Source organism: Hetaerina americana, unplaced genomic scaffold (assembly GCF_022747635.1).
Source record: "Hetaerina americana unplaced genomic scaffold, ioHetAmer1.1.p SCAF_9, whole genome shotgun sequence".
NCBI lineage: Eukaryota > Metazoa > Arthropoda > Insecta > Odonata > Calopterygidae > Hetaerina > Hetaerina americana.
In genome coordinates this window covers 72,810,354-72,826,629 of record NW_027287538.1, presented here as the reverse complement: position 1 = coordinate 72,826,629, position 16,276 = coordinate 72,810,354, and the positions used below count along the sequence as shown (strand labels likewise).

At 43.2% G+C, this 16,276-nt stretch overlaps 1 protein-coding gene across 1 annotated transcript in view; it reads left to right on the top strand.

The window, feature by feature from the left end:
* pxb (putative Hedgehog signaling attenuator pxb) overlaps window positions 1–16,276 on the top strand; it is a 397,323-nt gene that overhangs the window by 261,339 nt on the left and 119,708 nt on the right. The window contains exons 2-3 of the mRNA XM_071597457.1: window positions 11,026–11,397; window positions 12,575–12,687. Of these exons, the coding sequence (XP_071453558.1) occupies window positions 11,149–11,397; window positions 12,575–12,687 (362 nt within the window). The 5' untranslated portion in view covers window positions 11,026–11,148. The remainder of the gene's footprint in view (window positions 1–11,025; window positions 11,398–12,574; window positions 12,688–16,276) is intronic.

Below are 16,276 nucleotides of genomic sequence, written 5' to 3'. Positions count from 1 at the left end.
AATCGAACGGATCACAAGAGTAAAAATATTTCCTCAACCGGGACTCGAACACCGGATCTTTCCACTTGCCGGGCGGATGCTCTTAACCACTTGAGCTATCGAGGACATGTAATTTCCCCTGAGATCCGTGGGTCTTATATGTCGCCAAGCGCCCCGATTCTTTAGCCAAGATATATATATATATATATATATATATATATATATATATATATATATATATATATATAATACATAAGAGTCTCACTTCAAGAAGGCCTCTGAGAGGGCCGATAGCTCGAACAATTTACCGTGTGTGTCCTTTTAAATGTTGCTATTCTATTCTATTTGTGTTATATTGTGTCAGCCCATTATTGTGCCGCTCGTGTGAGTTTTTCCGTACAATCGTAATATATATATATATATATATATATATATATATATATATATATATATATATATATATATATATATATAAATGTTTATAAATTTCGCCTAAACCCTAAAACACGCCACATGGTGAACACATATTCATTCTCAAGGATACAGAGATACAAGGAAAAGTGATAGGAACTACGACTTCCCGGAGCGATTCTCTTAGTCACCATTAACATACATACATATATATAAATATATTTTTTTTTAAGGTAATCTACCGGTTAAGGTAGGTTTTCGGATGGACACAACTACCAAACAAATATTTTATTACTCCTAACAAAACACAAAATCCATCATCCTACTCTATATCAGGTCCCTCTTCATCTCTGAGTACTTTCTTCCTCCCTTCATCCCGTCCAACATCCCTATCCTGTTCCTTCCCTTTCCTCTTTTGCCCAACATTCTACCCTCTATTACAGTCTTCAACATCCCACTGCCGGTCAACACCCCCTTCATCCACTTTTCCTGCCTCCATAGGATTGCTCCCAACAAACCCCTCTCCTCGCCCACCATACCAAGTACTTCCTCATTTGTTTTCTTCTCTGTCCATTTCACCTTCTCCATTCTTCTCCACACCCATATTTCAAAAGCCTCCAATCTACGTCTATCCTCCTGCTTCAATGACCACGTTTCCGCACCGTACATAGCTACGCTCCATATCAAAGTTTTTACGAGTCTTTTCTTAACATCCTTACTCAGAGTCCCCATCATCAACTCCCTCCTCCTTGTGAAAGCCTCTTTGCCTAGCGCAATTCTTCTCCTCACGTCCCTACTACTTTGACCGTGTTGGTCCAAAACACTTCCGAGATACGTAAACTCTTCCACCTGCTCTAGTTTTTGCCCACCTATTTTAATGTTAAGCTTGGCCTTTTTCTTTCTAGAAAATCGCATAACCTTTGTTTTATTAATATTGATTCTCATCCCATACCTGTCGCACTGAATTTCCAATTCACTAAGCAATGCTTGCAGCCCCTTGGCTGACTGACAAACTAAAGCTTGGTCATCGGCAAACCTAACTGATTTTACGAATTCCCCGCCCACTTTCATTCCTACCTCGAGTTCTTCCCATGCCTCTTTGATCATTTCCTCTGCATACAGGTTGAACAGCAACGGTGATAATGGGCAACCCTGCCTTACACCCCTTCCTAACACTGCCCATCCTGACTCCCCGTTTCCCACCCGCACCTGAGCAGTCTGAGACATGTACAGGTTGCGGATTAGCCTCCTTTCCCTCCAATATATTCCTATTTTCTGCAATATACTCATTAGTTTTTCCCAATTCACCCTATCAAACGCTTTTTCGAAATCTACGAAACAGGCAAATACCTCCTGGTTGTGTTCTATATTCCTCTCGATTCCTCTCGATTAATAATCTCAAAATATATATATACATACATATAATTTAATATATATAATTATATAATTATATATATATATAATTATATATATATATATATATATATATATATATATATATATATATATATATATAACATTTGGACGGCACGATACAACACAAAATAGAAAACACGTAAAATGACACTCACATGTCAGAAAGTTTAAGCTTTTGTCCTACTCTGAGACCTTCAGGTCAGACTGAGTCTGGACCGCAGATGTAGCTTTTGTGGTTCCCACAAAGGGGAACCACGCCGCATTCCGCCTAAAAAGGCTGTCAGCAGCTGGGGCTAAGAGAGCCTACAGCCGGCGCTAAAGACCCCGCTGGCGGAACGCCAGGACGTGGTGCTGATGGGTCGACCCGGGTCCCTCTGAAAAAATTGAATGGTATTATCACATAATGTATCTCTGAGTCAGGGAGTACAATATACATGTATATATGTATACACACTCACACGTATACATGTATATTGTACGCATGTAAGTCTCCCGGATGTGAATACTAATTTAACCGAAGGAGCAAGATGGCGTTGGTCAACATATTGTAGCGTGTTATAGTATCTTGCTGCCAGGCGATTCATCAACCAATGTTTACCAATGCGAAAACGTAAGTTGTCTCCTGCGCGATGTTTCTAAATCGTTTTTAAAAGTTTAATCGTTTCGAAATCGCGTTTTAAAGACTTAAACTGGACTCCCCCTCGTAGTTCACATGTAGTGCAAAAAATGGTAAAATGACCCTGGGCCCTTCAGAACGAACACAAAAACTTGCCAGGTATTTTAAAATGTATGTGCGGGTAGGATTAATCGAAGGTCCTTTTTAGTCCTCTCTGATTTAAATTTTTGACTGTTTCCGTGGCATAATTTTAAAATCTGCCCGTGATGAAATCGTATCCCATTTAAAATCGAAAGAACTTGCTTAATCCTTGCAATTGCATTAAAGCAATATTCCTGCCCTCATTTTGAACCAGTAGTAGAGCTTTCTCGATGTGCCGTGACTTTCACAGCGCGATGGCGTGTGCCCCGTGTTATTTTTCAATTCTAGGATTATTGATAGTGGATGGATTCCATGAAAGCTTATCCCAGGTTTAGCAAAAATCTCCTTTGCGTTACATAATAAATCCCTTCCCTCGACGAAATTTTCCAAAAACTCGGCGGTTGCCGTTTTAAATTATTGAATAAGTGATGGACAGTTGCCGATTTATTAATGCCCTTTGAATTAAGTTTATTTAACGAACCGTGCCCGGTAACTATGGAAATAAATAACCGAGGATTAAAACTGACAGTTGAGCCCTCGAGAAATCAAATAATGATAGACTGTTCAGGGGAAATGCGTATTTTTTTTACTGAGTTCGTGATTTTGCTGATTGCCGGGAGTTTTATAATCTTATATTCCGAAAAAACGAGAATAATATCAAATGCCATTTATGAAAATTTATTCTGATTAAATTTATTAATACTCGCATGAATCGTTAAGTATCCAATAATTTCCAGTGATATATTTTTTATTCGATGAGTCTTTTATTGAAAATTCGACTTTCGTGTACTAGTGGCGATAGTATGGTTTTTTTTAGTTTTTTAGCGCTCGGCCGTGGTTCAGTGATTCAGGTCGCCACAGCTGGTCAGGCACGCTCATCTTCGCCAGATTTGTGTTGGCTCCAATGGGCATGAGATGCTGCGGAGAATTCGCGGACGCCTTAGGGAAACGAGCCCCCTTTGGCCAGGAGTCAGGGGAACTTTACCCTCGACTATAAAACTAGTTATCTGGTCGATTGATGCGTCTATTGTATTGAAAGCGATGAGCACATTTTACTGACTACTTATAAAATGATCCCATGATCCCATGACCCATGACGACGGTGGGGTCAAAGTGGTGTCCTGCGACCCCCGGCAACCGGGGGCGTTGGTTCATTCTCGGACGCACTCTTACAAGTAGAGGTGCGAGAGTGCGCACCTCTACTTGCGAGGTGCCCGCCCGCCACGATCCCCGGGTGTGCTGATGCCTTACCATCAATGAATCTTATCCACTCATCATCAATGACTCCTTTTTAATGCCAACCTGGAGCGAGAGGAACAAATGATTTGAGAAGTAATCGTTGGTATAATGGATGGCCAGCGACAGCTTAAAATCAGTTGCGCCATCGTTGATGTATGGATGGGTTGCTATTGGTAGGATGCTCAGGGAGGAATAGTTGGAGGGAGAGCCGTTGCTGGCGCAATCCTAATGACGAAATGTCCCGTGGATGTGTCCACGGTTGAACGTCCCATCCGTCGCGCGGGGTGCTCTCCACTTGGAGTGCTCTCCACTTGGAGTGCTCTCCACTTGGCGCCGCAAGTAGAGATCGGGATAGCGCCGAACGACCGCCGGCATTTGAACGTGACCTCCTAGGTGGGAAGCCAGCGCTCCATCCACCGCAAACACCTCAAATAATTTGTAACTCTTAAACCACGATATTCGTCGTAAGCGTAAAACTACGGAACTCTATCTCCTAGGATGATCACCACTGATAAACACGTCGTCCAAACTTGTAGTTAGGAAGGTTTACGTCTGTTTACTTCTCTCAAGGCTCAAGAAAACATGAAAACGGCAATTTTCACAGGAATAATACCGTTTTCCCACAGGATAATGCACCTATCCATTGAAAAAGAATTGGCAATGGGAAAGTTGAGGAATGTTTGCAACATAAAATCACGGAGAATCCACCCCATTCCCCTTAGAATTTGCCTCCCTCGGACCTCTACCTCCTTTTCGGAAAACTCAGATGTTTCCTCGCTGGTCAACCTTTTTCGTTCAGTCAAGCAATTCAATTGGTGTTTTAGAAGAGTACTTTGCAGCACTTCCGGAAGAACACCACAGGGACGGGATATTGGCATGGGAACACCGCTGGACGAAATGTATATCAATATTAAAGGCGATTATATTGAAAAATAAAGACTTTTGAAAACTAAAATTGTCATTTTCACCATAAGGCCGGGACATTTTCAGATCACCGTCTTATACATCCCGCTTTCGTGCCGATAGCAAATAGTAGCCGCGCATTGCCTTCCGAGTTTACCTGGAAATAGCACAGTGGGCCAAACTTCCCCGAGGATGGTTCCAGTAGGAAGGGTTGCTGGAATGCGTATCCAGGAGGTACTATTCCGAATGAAAATAAAGATTCACCAAGGGGGATCCCGAATATATTATATATGTATGTATGTACACACACACACGCGAAGTATTATATTAACACCCGCCTCGATGACACGGATTAATGCGAAATATATTTTTCCCTGGAGTGAGCATAAGTATCGGCTTATTCAGACTGGGATTATCGAGAAATGAGAAGAGTGGAATCCGTAGTTAATCCTGGGGGGGGGGGGGAGAGAAAGGGGCGCGTGGAGTGGGGCAGAGGGTTGGGGGTGAGGGAGAGAAAGAATGTCGATGAAAAAGGGAGAGGAGCCAATGGGAACCCCAGTCAATGGCGAGCGCGAACATTTACACGGCTTCATTTATTTCCAGGCGACGGATTGTTTGAATTACTGTTTTTCTCATCCGGCGGACTCATACTAAATGAAATGATATAATCCAGAGGGTGTGCGATTGGGGAGATAGAGATGAAAAGGAGAGACAATGGACGCCGTCAATGAAAGAGTTGGTATTGCTCGGAGGTTTTTCACATTCGCCTCTGGACCCCCGTCGTCCCCCCCCCCCACACGCGGCCGCCGCAAGGGGGGAACCGGGGGTCCAGAGGCGCCCTATTAGGTGGAATAAGGCTTTAGAATGGAGCCTGGAGGCTCTGGAGCGGCTGGACAACACTCAAGAACGCTCGTTTGCGTAAAAATTCCCTTCATAAAATTAATTTCCCCGACGTGCATAACTTTCACTTTAATTAAAACTGACGAGGGGGTGAGAAGCCCGCGGCCCACCTCTGTCCAATCCTCTCGGCGGTTGGAAACAAATGTCCGGCCCTGCTTTTGGATCGCTGCCTCTGCTTCGTTGGAATTCGGGGGTTAAACCCACACCACACCCCCGATTCAGTCCGCGGAAAAGAAATTCGAAACTAAACCCTAGGTACTCACGGAAAGCGAAATAAATATTTAAAGTTCTTAATACATTTCATATATATATATATATATATATATATATATATATATATATATATGTACGCTTATTTTAATGAGGAAGAATTTCACCCGGTGAGCTCGTGACCACAAAAATCCCCGCGCTCGTGGAAATAAACCCCAGGGTGGATTAGAAGCAGATAAAACGATATTTCGGCGGACGTAATTCTCCTCCGGCCGGAGAATAGTCTGAATTGGCGGCGGGAGGAATGGAAGGAAACGCCCCTAATTTCATTTTCCAACTCGGATCTATTGAACAATCCTCTCCGCTGCGCCCCGTTGCCCTCAATCCCTTCTGCCGTCCGTCCCACCCTCGGGGTGGCCGTGACCCGAGAGGCGACTCCCTGGGACCTCGGCCGTCGCCTCCCGGGGCTGCTAGAAATATTACCTTTTGCCTTCCCATTCATTTCAGACGGCATGGAATCGCCAGGCACTGGGTGGGCTAAGAAGATGTGAAGAGTTTTTCCTTTCCCGCCTCCGTTCCCAACCGAATCCTTCCTCTCGAGGGTAGCGAAAGAGAAAAAGGAATCGCGGATTTTCGGAAGAATGTTGAACGAGTTGAGGGCTAGGTATGAGGCGAGCTGGCACGATCGTAATTCTCCCTCATTTGTGTGTATATTAAATGGCATTGAATTGGAGGGTAGAGCGCTGGGCTACTGCCGGGAGGGCCCGTATTCTATTCCGGGTGACGCCTCTGAGGGTACCCTCAGCTTCACGCGACCTGTGTGATTTATTGGGCACCAGATCTTCCTGGCAAACCATAGGCCCCCAGCCCCTCGCTCCCCAGAGGTGTGAATTCCATATGAAATTGAGCTTAGTGTTAAATGAGCTGCCAAACCAACCCTCTCGTTGATAACTGTGCGTTTTCCGTTACACATGATTTGAACAAAGGTATCGGGAAAATTTTTGGGAACATTTTTGGGAAACTAGACTTATTTCGCTGGATAATATTTCTGCAATGCCTCAAAATTCTTCAAAGTACATCCTTTGAGCCTTTCCTGATCCCTTTTTCCAGCGGCTTTTTCACGGTTCGAAGGCTCCCTGGTAGGCGGTAGGTCCTTCAAGTTTCGCGTGCAAGCTTCTTTGACGGCACTTACGGTCCCATTGTGGTGTTCTTTGAGAGCGAATTTCGCTTCGGGGAATAGAAAATAGTCTGCTGGTGCCAAGTTGGGACTGTAAGAGGGTTGGGGAATCGTCGCGATGTCGTTGGAGAAGGTCTTCGCGAACTGGCGCTCGACTCTGCCCTTGGTCGTCCGTCTAAAGACCTTAGGGAGGACGAGTTAAGCGCAGATCTTTCGCGTCGCCAAATGTTCAGTGATAATGGTTTTGCGCTGTCATCTTATCAATGCCAATATACAATCTGCGATCATGCGCACTCTTAGACATCGGTCTGAATTCAGCACTTCACGCACACGTCGGGAAAAAAATTGTTACCGATACTTTTCAAACAAATATTGTACTTACGTGTATTTAGAGGGACATGAGAAGTATTAACAGGATACTATTTTAACCCGGGCGAATGGAAGTGAGGGACAAGGTCTCCGCTATGCATCCAACATTACCGAGAACTATCAAAGCAGTAATATTTTACTTTGGGGAACAAATATAAGAAATAGTTGTGTATCAGATTGCGTAGGCTTGCAAAAGATTAACATATCTGCGGTTAACTATAATGTCTCGATTGCAACTTTACTCTTTTCACTTGTTGTAATATCTGCATTCCTGTCAATGAACTTTTAAAGTAGAAACAAATATATCACCATTCTTGTAATATTAATGTAACCGTGTCTAAAACCTGAAGTGCCCCTAAAGGTTTGATTGAATACAGCCAGAATTAACTAAATAAGTCAGGATCGTATTAGGACCTATGTATAAAATATTATCCTCAACAGAGTTTCAAATTGTTTGTGAATGTTTAAGCAGTTGCTTTCAAAATTACAAATTGATTTATCTCGACACAATAGACAAGCCATATAAAGCCCTGTGATTGTGAGCCATGATTATTTTAGTAAAAATTTCCCTTTGATTAAAACGACAGCGTCGCTTGGAATGGCTTGTTGGCGGATGCGTTTTTTCCATCGCGCAAGGGTTGTTGATGAGAGCCGCCGACCAGTCACGCACTGCAATATTCAGCATCCTTGTGTCCTATAATGTGTTCTTTATTTAAGGAATCCCAATTAATTTATTAGGTATTTCGTAGTAATAACTGCTAACTCAATTTTCAAGTTTGGCTGCGGGTGATGAAAGAATAAGTGGTGTCGCTCACAGGGAATTTCGCATTTCGCGTCATGAATAAAGTATATATAGCCTCGTTCGGGTATTAATTCGTATGTCCTTCGTTCGCTTCTTCGCTGAGTGCCAATATGCTTTCTGCTGGTGCGCAGTCATTTCAATGGCACGAATTTCAATCGACTCCCCTATATGTGCGCCCATTTCATTTCGCAGAGCAGCATTAAAAACATGAAGGAATTTCCCTATATTGAACAGAATGCGTTGTAGACTTCGCTTCGAGTCGTGATGTATCCCTCCATTAAAACTTCCAACTCCAGCATTATCTTGAAAATTTTAATTATAAAGTTTTTTTTAATAATTACTTATTTATTTCCAATTTTGTCATTCAATCTTTTTCCGTTCACCATGTGAAAACATTCTTTTGGCTATTTTATACAATTAACTGGAATAATATCTTTATAATTTTAATTAGCGAGAGAAATACTTTCTTCCTCCGAATTGTTCCTCGCGTTCTTTTGGTAAAATACACGTGCTTGAAACTTAATCATTGGATTGGGTGATATTCTTTTAACATGTGGTGTGAGCACAAATGTTCTTTCTATGCCTTTCAAAATCTCGAAGATATTTTATCAGGGAATAAGGAAATGTTTCAAAAGGGCGAGATGATTGCTTGTTCTAAGCGGTGAGTACTTGATCGAAAGTATCCCTTTGATATCAAAGCCGTTATCGTCAGCGGTGGTCGCTCGGAAAATTGATATCCAGCACCTCGCCATCGTTTCGACCTCGTCCCACTTCTCCTTGTCGCCATTGCCTCTTGAATTCTTTGCTTGACGTGTTCCATTCCCTGCTCTTACCCCATTCGATTATTGCCTTCAGCAGGCCAATGTGTGACGCATATGCCCGACTAATTTTTCTCTTCGTTTCGTATCCAACCAATTTCTTCCCCCCCCCCTGTTCCCTGTTCGTCGGGGGATTTCATTTTTGACTCGTCCCTCTGTATACGTATTTCACTCGACCTTCAGAGTCATCGCGTCCACGATACTTTCAATGTTTAGCTTTCTTACGATGTTGCACACATGTGATTGCCATGGCATTGTACTATAACTGCTTTGCCAGTGGTTCCTGCGTAATAGCCTACATCTTTCTTGCTTCTTTCGTCTCTCTCTCTCTGACTATCTTGCTCAATACGTAAAGATATTATTTCATTTGTTCCCATTTCTGCTACCTTTGACTTTACCTTACTGTCTCACTTTGAATTATTCATCTAGCGAGATCCCCCCCCCCAGGATTCCATTATTTCTTTTTAATGTACTTTGGTTTTAAGTTATAATGTTGTCCTTTGTCTGAGTCTCTTCTTAAGAATCAAATTATCTTTTCCCTCTGAAAAAATTGGTAAGAATTGGTGATCCTGTCATCGTGGGCCTTTATTTAATGGGCCTTCATGTTTTATTCGATGGACCTTAATGTTTCATGTAGTGGGTCTTAATGTTTTGTGTGTGTATTACTCTCGAATGTTTAAATCACCTTTGTGTCCTTCATACTCGCTTCGTTTTTCAATACCACTAGTCAATGAAACCACGGCAACAACCAGAAACTGCTCAGTTTTCAAGAGCTTTCTCCCGTGAAATGATGGAAATGATTTTCCCCGCTGTCGATTAGCCATATGACCTTTTCACATTGGACGTCATGGGACTCATCAAATTATCAAAGTTTTATCATGCCTTCAGTATTAATATCAAATTTGATTTCTCCCCGTGAAACCGTAGGCGAGGCTGTTTGAAAGCAGTCTGGAACCGTCCATTCTTAGTTGCATACGTTTAAATTAAACGTTTGAAATTCATTCCTCTGCTTCCCATTCGGACTTGGAAAAATATACGCACCTTTGGCTGAGTTATGTTAGTATGAAGATCATTTAAGAAGTGCTGTGTAATTATTTTGGGAAAACGTTGATCACAATGTTTTCTCGAAGAAATTCATCTTTAACTTCGTCTCATCAATTTACGCTGTGAACGCAGGCTTTCTTTCGTGATGGAGATCCACTTAGAAAGAGTATAAATAGCTCTCCTATTAAATGTTTTTCGCATAAGTTGTTTAAATATGTAAAGGATACATTGCATAATTAAATTGGCTCATAGCAACGAGACTCATTTTTCCATTTTTTTCGGACGAATGTGTTTATATATTAAAAAGGTATTGAAGTATTCCTTTGGTGTTTTAGCAAATATTTCGGGAGGGATATTTGAACCGTCAAATACTAATACTGTCATTGATTCTTCGGGACCTCAACGGAGTGATATATATTCGTGCATGCATTCAAACATTAAATCCTGCCAAATGGCGAACACATTCATTCACAAGGATTTAGATCCATGGAAAGGAAGGGATAGGAACATACATAAAAGACAAACACAGAAAGATTGTGGAAGGTCGAATCGAGCGGACCGCAAGCGTAAAGAAATGTCCTCGACCGGGACTTCGAATTGTAGCAGGGCCGATGCTCTAACCAATTCAACTATCAGCGCTGAAATCTGGTTTTATGCAACCAAGTGCCCCGGTTCTTTGGTCAGGAGATGGCGTTGATGAGCTGTTTCGCCCGCCTAAGGTGAGAAATGGACAACGACACAAGAGGAAAGGACCTTAGGTAAAGCAATCATACGACGTCATAAAGGATGGGAACAGTGCGTTTCGTGGCACGTTCAGCCAGAAGAAAGAGATGAGCCATATTGGCCAAATACACAATGAATTTTTTTATAAATTCAGTGATTGCGTTTGCTCACTTCATTTGTTGAATGCATAATTACAGGCTGGACGTAAGAAGCTGTTATCATGTATTGTATTACGATGATTAATATTTGTTGTTTTTCTTCTCTTCCCTCTCCTCAGGCGTGCCATGAGAGGACTGTCTAGCACGGGGGTGGAGGGGTGACGGGCCCTGCCCCCTCCCCCCCTGGGGTCGGCGCAAGGAGACGAAAGAGAGAGAGAAAGAGAGAAGCGAGGGCAGCAGCCATGGCCGCGGCCACCAACTCCGGGGTCACGTGGCCCGACGGCGACCCCGACTTCGACTCGTGGGACTGCGACTGCATGCCCCCGCCGCCCCCGGAGTTCAGGATCCCGCCCCCGCCCAGGCCCCCGTTCCTCTACGCCATTCCCCTGGGGCCCGCGGGTTCCGGCGGGGGCCTCGACGAAGAGAACGACTTGGGAGACGAGTGTCTGGACGGACCGTTGGTGGACGTCGGCACCTGTGCGGCTGTGCCCGTAAGTAAACGGCACCTCCCCGTGCAGGGTGCACGCTCTCGCCCGAAGGGACCGGGTCAGAGCGTTTTCAGAGGGGGCGACTGCGGGCAGGCCCACCCGCGTCCCCTCGGCGACTGACCCCCCTCAAAAAAGGGCGCCCCGCCATCGCATGCTCCCCGCACCACTAACACTCAAGTGCGCATCTCGCGTGAATTACAAGTCCAGTGGTTAGGGCTCTGGCCTACTGACCAGAGGGCCTGGGTTTGAATCCGGGTGATGCCTCTGGACACCCTCGGCATTCACACATACCGGACTACCATCCCACCGTTTAGTTATACCATGGCCCATACGAGCATACCGCCATGTATCATGCCATATGCCATAGAACCGAGCTGAATGGTTTGGTTCCTTGTTCAAAAATGCCTCTGCTCTTATACCAGTGGAGGCATTCTTGTCCAAATTGGATGATTGTAATGGATTTGAATAATGATGAAAATCTTAATTTCTTTCCTATCGAGGATGAGTATTTGTACTATGTTTCTACGTAGAGTATTTGTCTTACGAACCAAGGTACCGGAGTTCATATCCAGATGATAATCCATGACAAACACTGCTGAACATCAATCAGTTTGTTTTTACCCCTTTTTGCGCGTGATCCCCTTACGTGAAAACAAACCATTTAATTTGGAGAAGGGTTTCAGAATTTGGATGTATACAGAAGGAAATGTTTGGCGAAATTATTCTATCACGTGCCGTTAATATTTTTCTCATTTTATATCTAATTTCAAATTGAAACCTGCAGTATTAATACTAAGGGCGAAATAAATAACCAAGTCACTTAGTGAACCCGTAATGTTAAAATGTAAAATATAATTTATTGAAAATAAAATTTTACGGAGTTTCCCTCCTGTTATTTAACGTAAATTGGACGTACATTATTTTAACACACAATTTTCGTCGCACATGATTTTTTTTTTGAAAATATAAATTTATAAAATTTAAACCACTACTGATAAGATGGAAAGGATTTGTTTCGAAATTTTGTGGATTTAAAACTCTAGATGGAAATGTTATTTCATTTTTTTTGTGGTAAATGTGGCATTTAATATTCATCTGCATGTTTTCACTCTTAATTGTCTGCTTAATGTGTGTCGATGTGTGTCCGATGGACCGACTAACCGTGTGCGTTTCCTTTCAGCTCGTTGATCCTGAATACAGGAGTAGTCCAGCGTTGCCCTCGATAGCTGTCATAGTGGTCTGCTCCCTCCTGCTTTTAGCGATGTTATTAATAGCATCAGTCCTCATCTGGAAGTGAGTACATGCCTCTCTTTTCATAAAATTACCTTGATACTAGAGTACACCCGAGTTCATACGCTACATGTTCCTCCCCCCCTCCCTAATTATCGCTTCCGTTGTTTTGATTCGAAGAGATACAACAAGTTAGAATGTTACCTGTCTATGCTCAAATTGATTATTTAGGTACAAAAGGTGATGCCGAACACAAGAAAAAACTTGAAGGACAATGCAACAATTTCTTTGAAAACAAAAACAGTTTCCACAGTTTCTTTGAAACTTGAAGGAGTTTTAACGATCAGCCAGCAGTTATATGCTTTGCAGTCCAATAATGTGACCGACTGCGCGCCTGACTTGTTTATTAGGAATCGCCACACAGCTCTGTTATGGAGGGCCGGCTTCCGAGCTTCTCAAACCCTGATCCCCGAATGCAATTATTTCTTTTGCGTCGGTACAAAAGGCCTCATTCACGAAGCTCCAGTTGATAACGAGGAACTTATGGCCGGAATTCACTCCAATGAGGATCGTATTCAACATCTATTAGGGTCCGATTGTCTTTCAGGTACTTTGGACTATTTTGGCGTCAGCGGTTCAGTACCAACTCCCAACCACTCGCCACCTGTACCTCAAAAAATATTATATATCGCCTCTCCTGTAACTTCTGCCCTGCCTTCTACGTGGGCGAATGCACGACCGCACTTTCCCTCCGCATGAATAACCACCGATATTCCACCAAATCTCCCACCTTTCTTAATTATCCCATCCCTACTCACACCGCTTCCCACAACCAATCTTTTGACGACTGCTTCTCCGTTTCGGTGATTGAAATCCTTCCCAAATCTGCGAGTATAATAGAGGTGAGAACCCGCGAGATGGCGCATATATGGGTGGCCCAATCATTCAAACCGCCCGGGCTGAACCAAGCCCACTGAATGCATCATATGGCTGCCTACATATCCCCCCACCACCTTGTTCATTTCCTATTGGTCCCTTTACCTCTCTTTCCCCCACCTCTCCCCCGCACATGTCCTCTCCACTCCACGCCCGATAACGCCATTCTGAAGACGACAGCCGTGCTGTCGAAACGTCAAATAACAAATTGTGAGTGTCCTTTCTTTGTGTCTCTATATTCTAAAAATCTACATCTGTGTTTATATATATATATATATATATATATATATATATATATATATATATATATATATATATATATATATATATATACATATATACATACATACATACACACAACCAAATATATTTTAAATATATATGATTCATTATATGTGCCGGTCATCTGTATGTGACAAATTCCTGGAACTAAACAACTTCAATGAATATATTCTATCGTCAATATGAATGTACAGTCGTCTAGTGCCCCAAATATATAGAGCCTTCAACTGAAATTAGCAAGCTTCTTAAGTCTCACCCCAAAGGTAATGAGATTTCGAAATTTAAGTACTATTGTAGCCGCCGGAAGCGGACCAGCGACGTGACTTACTTCCTCATTCATCGCGTGATACAATAATGATATCTCTCCGCCGAAACGTTTCCTCCTCACCGCAGAGCTTCATCACTCGCGGATATTAATTCGTGCCATCGGGTCTGTCGTTTAGTTGGTTAGCCTCGCGATCCCATCCTGCCATCCCGGCTGCAGCATTCCCGCTCGGCGTCGATAGGTGACGAACGACTCCCTTAGTCACGTGACCGGCGCCGAATGTGGGGATAAGCCGATAAGTGATCGGCCACTTTGTCGTCACTCGCGGCATTTCTTTCGAAGTGCGCCTCCTCCCCGAATCGATGGACCAAGCGAAATCACCTGTTAACTACTAGGCACTCTCCTCGGAATGATGCCTCGACATTAGGATTAATTACTTCCAAATGACCGTTATCCATGTCGACCGTGGCTGTGAAATGGAGCTAAAATGGACGGCTTGTGTGTGTGCGTGACGTTTTTTGTGGGATGCAGACGCAGACATAGCCATCTTGCAGATTATTCATTGCATAATGTGCCCTTATTCGTTGAAAATTATCCCACGCGGATAAGTTTGATGCTAAAGTTAAATAGAGGGAGCTTGATGGAGGGATTTTTCCTGGCTGCCTCACGGAGTGTTGAAATGTCAATCGACTGCTCTTTGTTCATTAAGTACCAATTAATCGCGGGCATCATTCACGAGTATTATATATTCTACGCATTCGCTCGTTCGCTTAATTAAAATGTCTGACGGAAAATTAATTTCGCAGTTCCAAAAACTATGCGTGAATGATTGAAGTGATTAGAATAGTGCAGTTTGAGATTTCCACGGGTTTGCCACTCGCCCTGATTGGCGATTTTTATCGAAATCCATTCGCTCCACCTTCGTCCTTTATTCCCTTCCCGGATTTTCGCTGAACTCTTCAATTATTAATCCAGTTTACTTTTCTGGACACACACGATCAGAATATATGCGTATAAGTTGGAATGAGAACGTAATCAACAGCATGCTTAATTCAGGATTTACGGTTAAAGGGACAATAATAAATTTACGTCCTTTCGCCGATAGGTTCCTCTGTGTTAAATGTAATAAATAGCGAATTAATTTTTTCTTTCCTCAATGCGTATTATATTCAACCTTTTTTCTGTACATTTCCCAAAGATTAATGGTCGCTTCCCGTTGCTGCCATTCAGCAAACCGTTTTGAAAGGGGCAAAAGCAACGGAATGCCTGAGCATGCAATTCCCTGAGCTACGACAGATTTGCTGTATGAATTGCAACCAATGAAATGAGCATAAAGCAGCATAATGGTGTAACACAGGTGGCCTGGCTTTAGGCCAAAATTTGCATCCACGAGTGCATATGGGGCCTAATCCGGTGAACTGAGTGGATTTTGTAGTATTTCGAAATTCAATTTCGTAATTTTCGCCGTCGAATATCCGCAGGAATCACCCGTGCATTGTATTGATAGAAGAGAATTTTTCCTTTGGAATTTGAAGTTTTTTCCTCGATTTATTCAAGTGACCGACCCAATAATGACGTAGCAGTAAACGTAAGTAGCAGTCTAGTGAGAAGGGTTACTAGATGCGAACCTTTTCCGATACTACGCACGGCATCTCTTGGATTTTCTTGGCGTTCTTTGTCAAACCACGAATATGGAATCCGAAGCGAAGATCCTTAAATATATTAAGTATTAATATAATTATTATTCGTGTATTTGGATTAAGCTTTAAATTTGAATGAACTGGTGCATTAATGAGGTGGTTTTTTAAGTCATATGCCTTCCGCAGTTCCGTCATGAAACAAGAAACGGATGGAATTCAATTTGCTTGAGGGATGTCGAGGGGGTGGCGATAAATCAGCGCCAAAGGGTGTGTCGTTGAAGCGAGCCCCTCCAAATTTCCACGCACGTTTCGTGGGGAGGGGGTGGGACCCCTCGATGCAGTCAGTGGGTGTGCCTAATTGGGTGTGCGTCCGCCGTGCGGGGCAAATCCGCAATTGCCGCCGACGCTGTCGTCACGGAAGGGGACAACTGCGAGCGATTTGTGGATTCGGTGAGCGGGCGACGACCCTTAGTAAGTGCTTTCGATTCATCAGAGGGCGAGCGAGGAACTGCCCCCGCCCCCTCGGTCG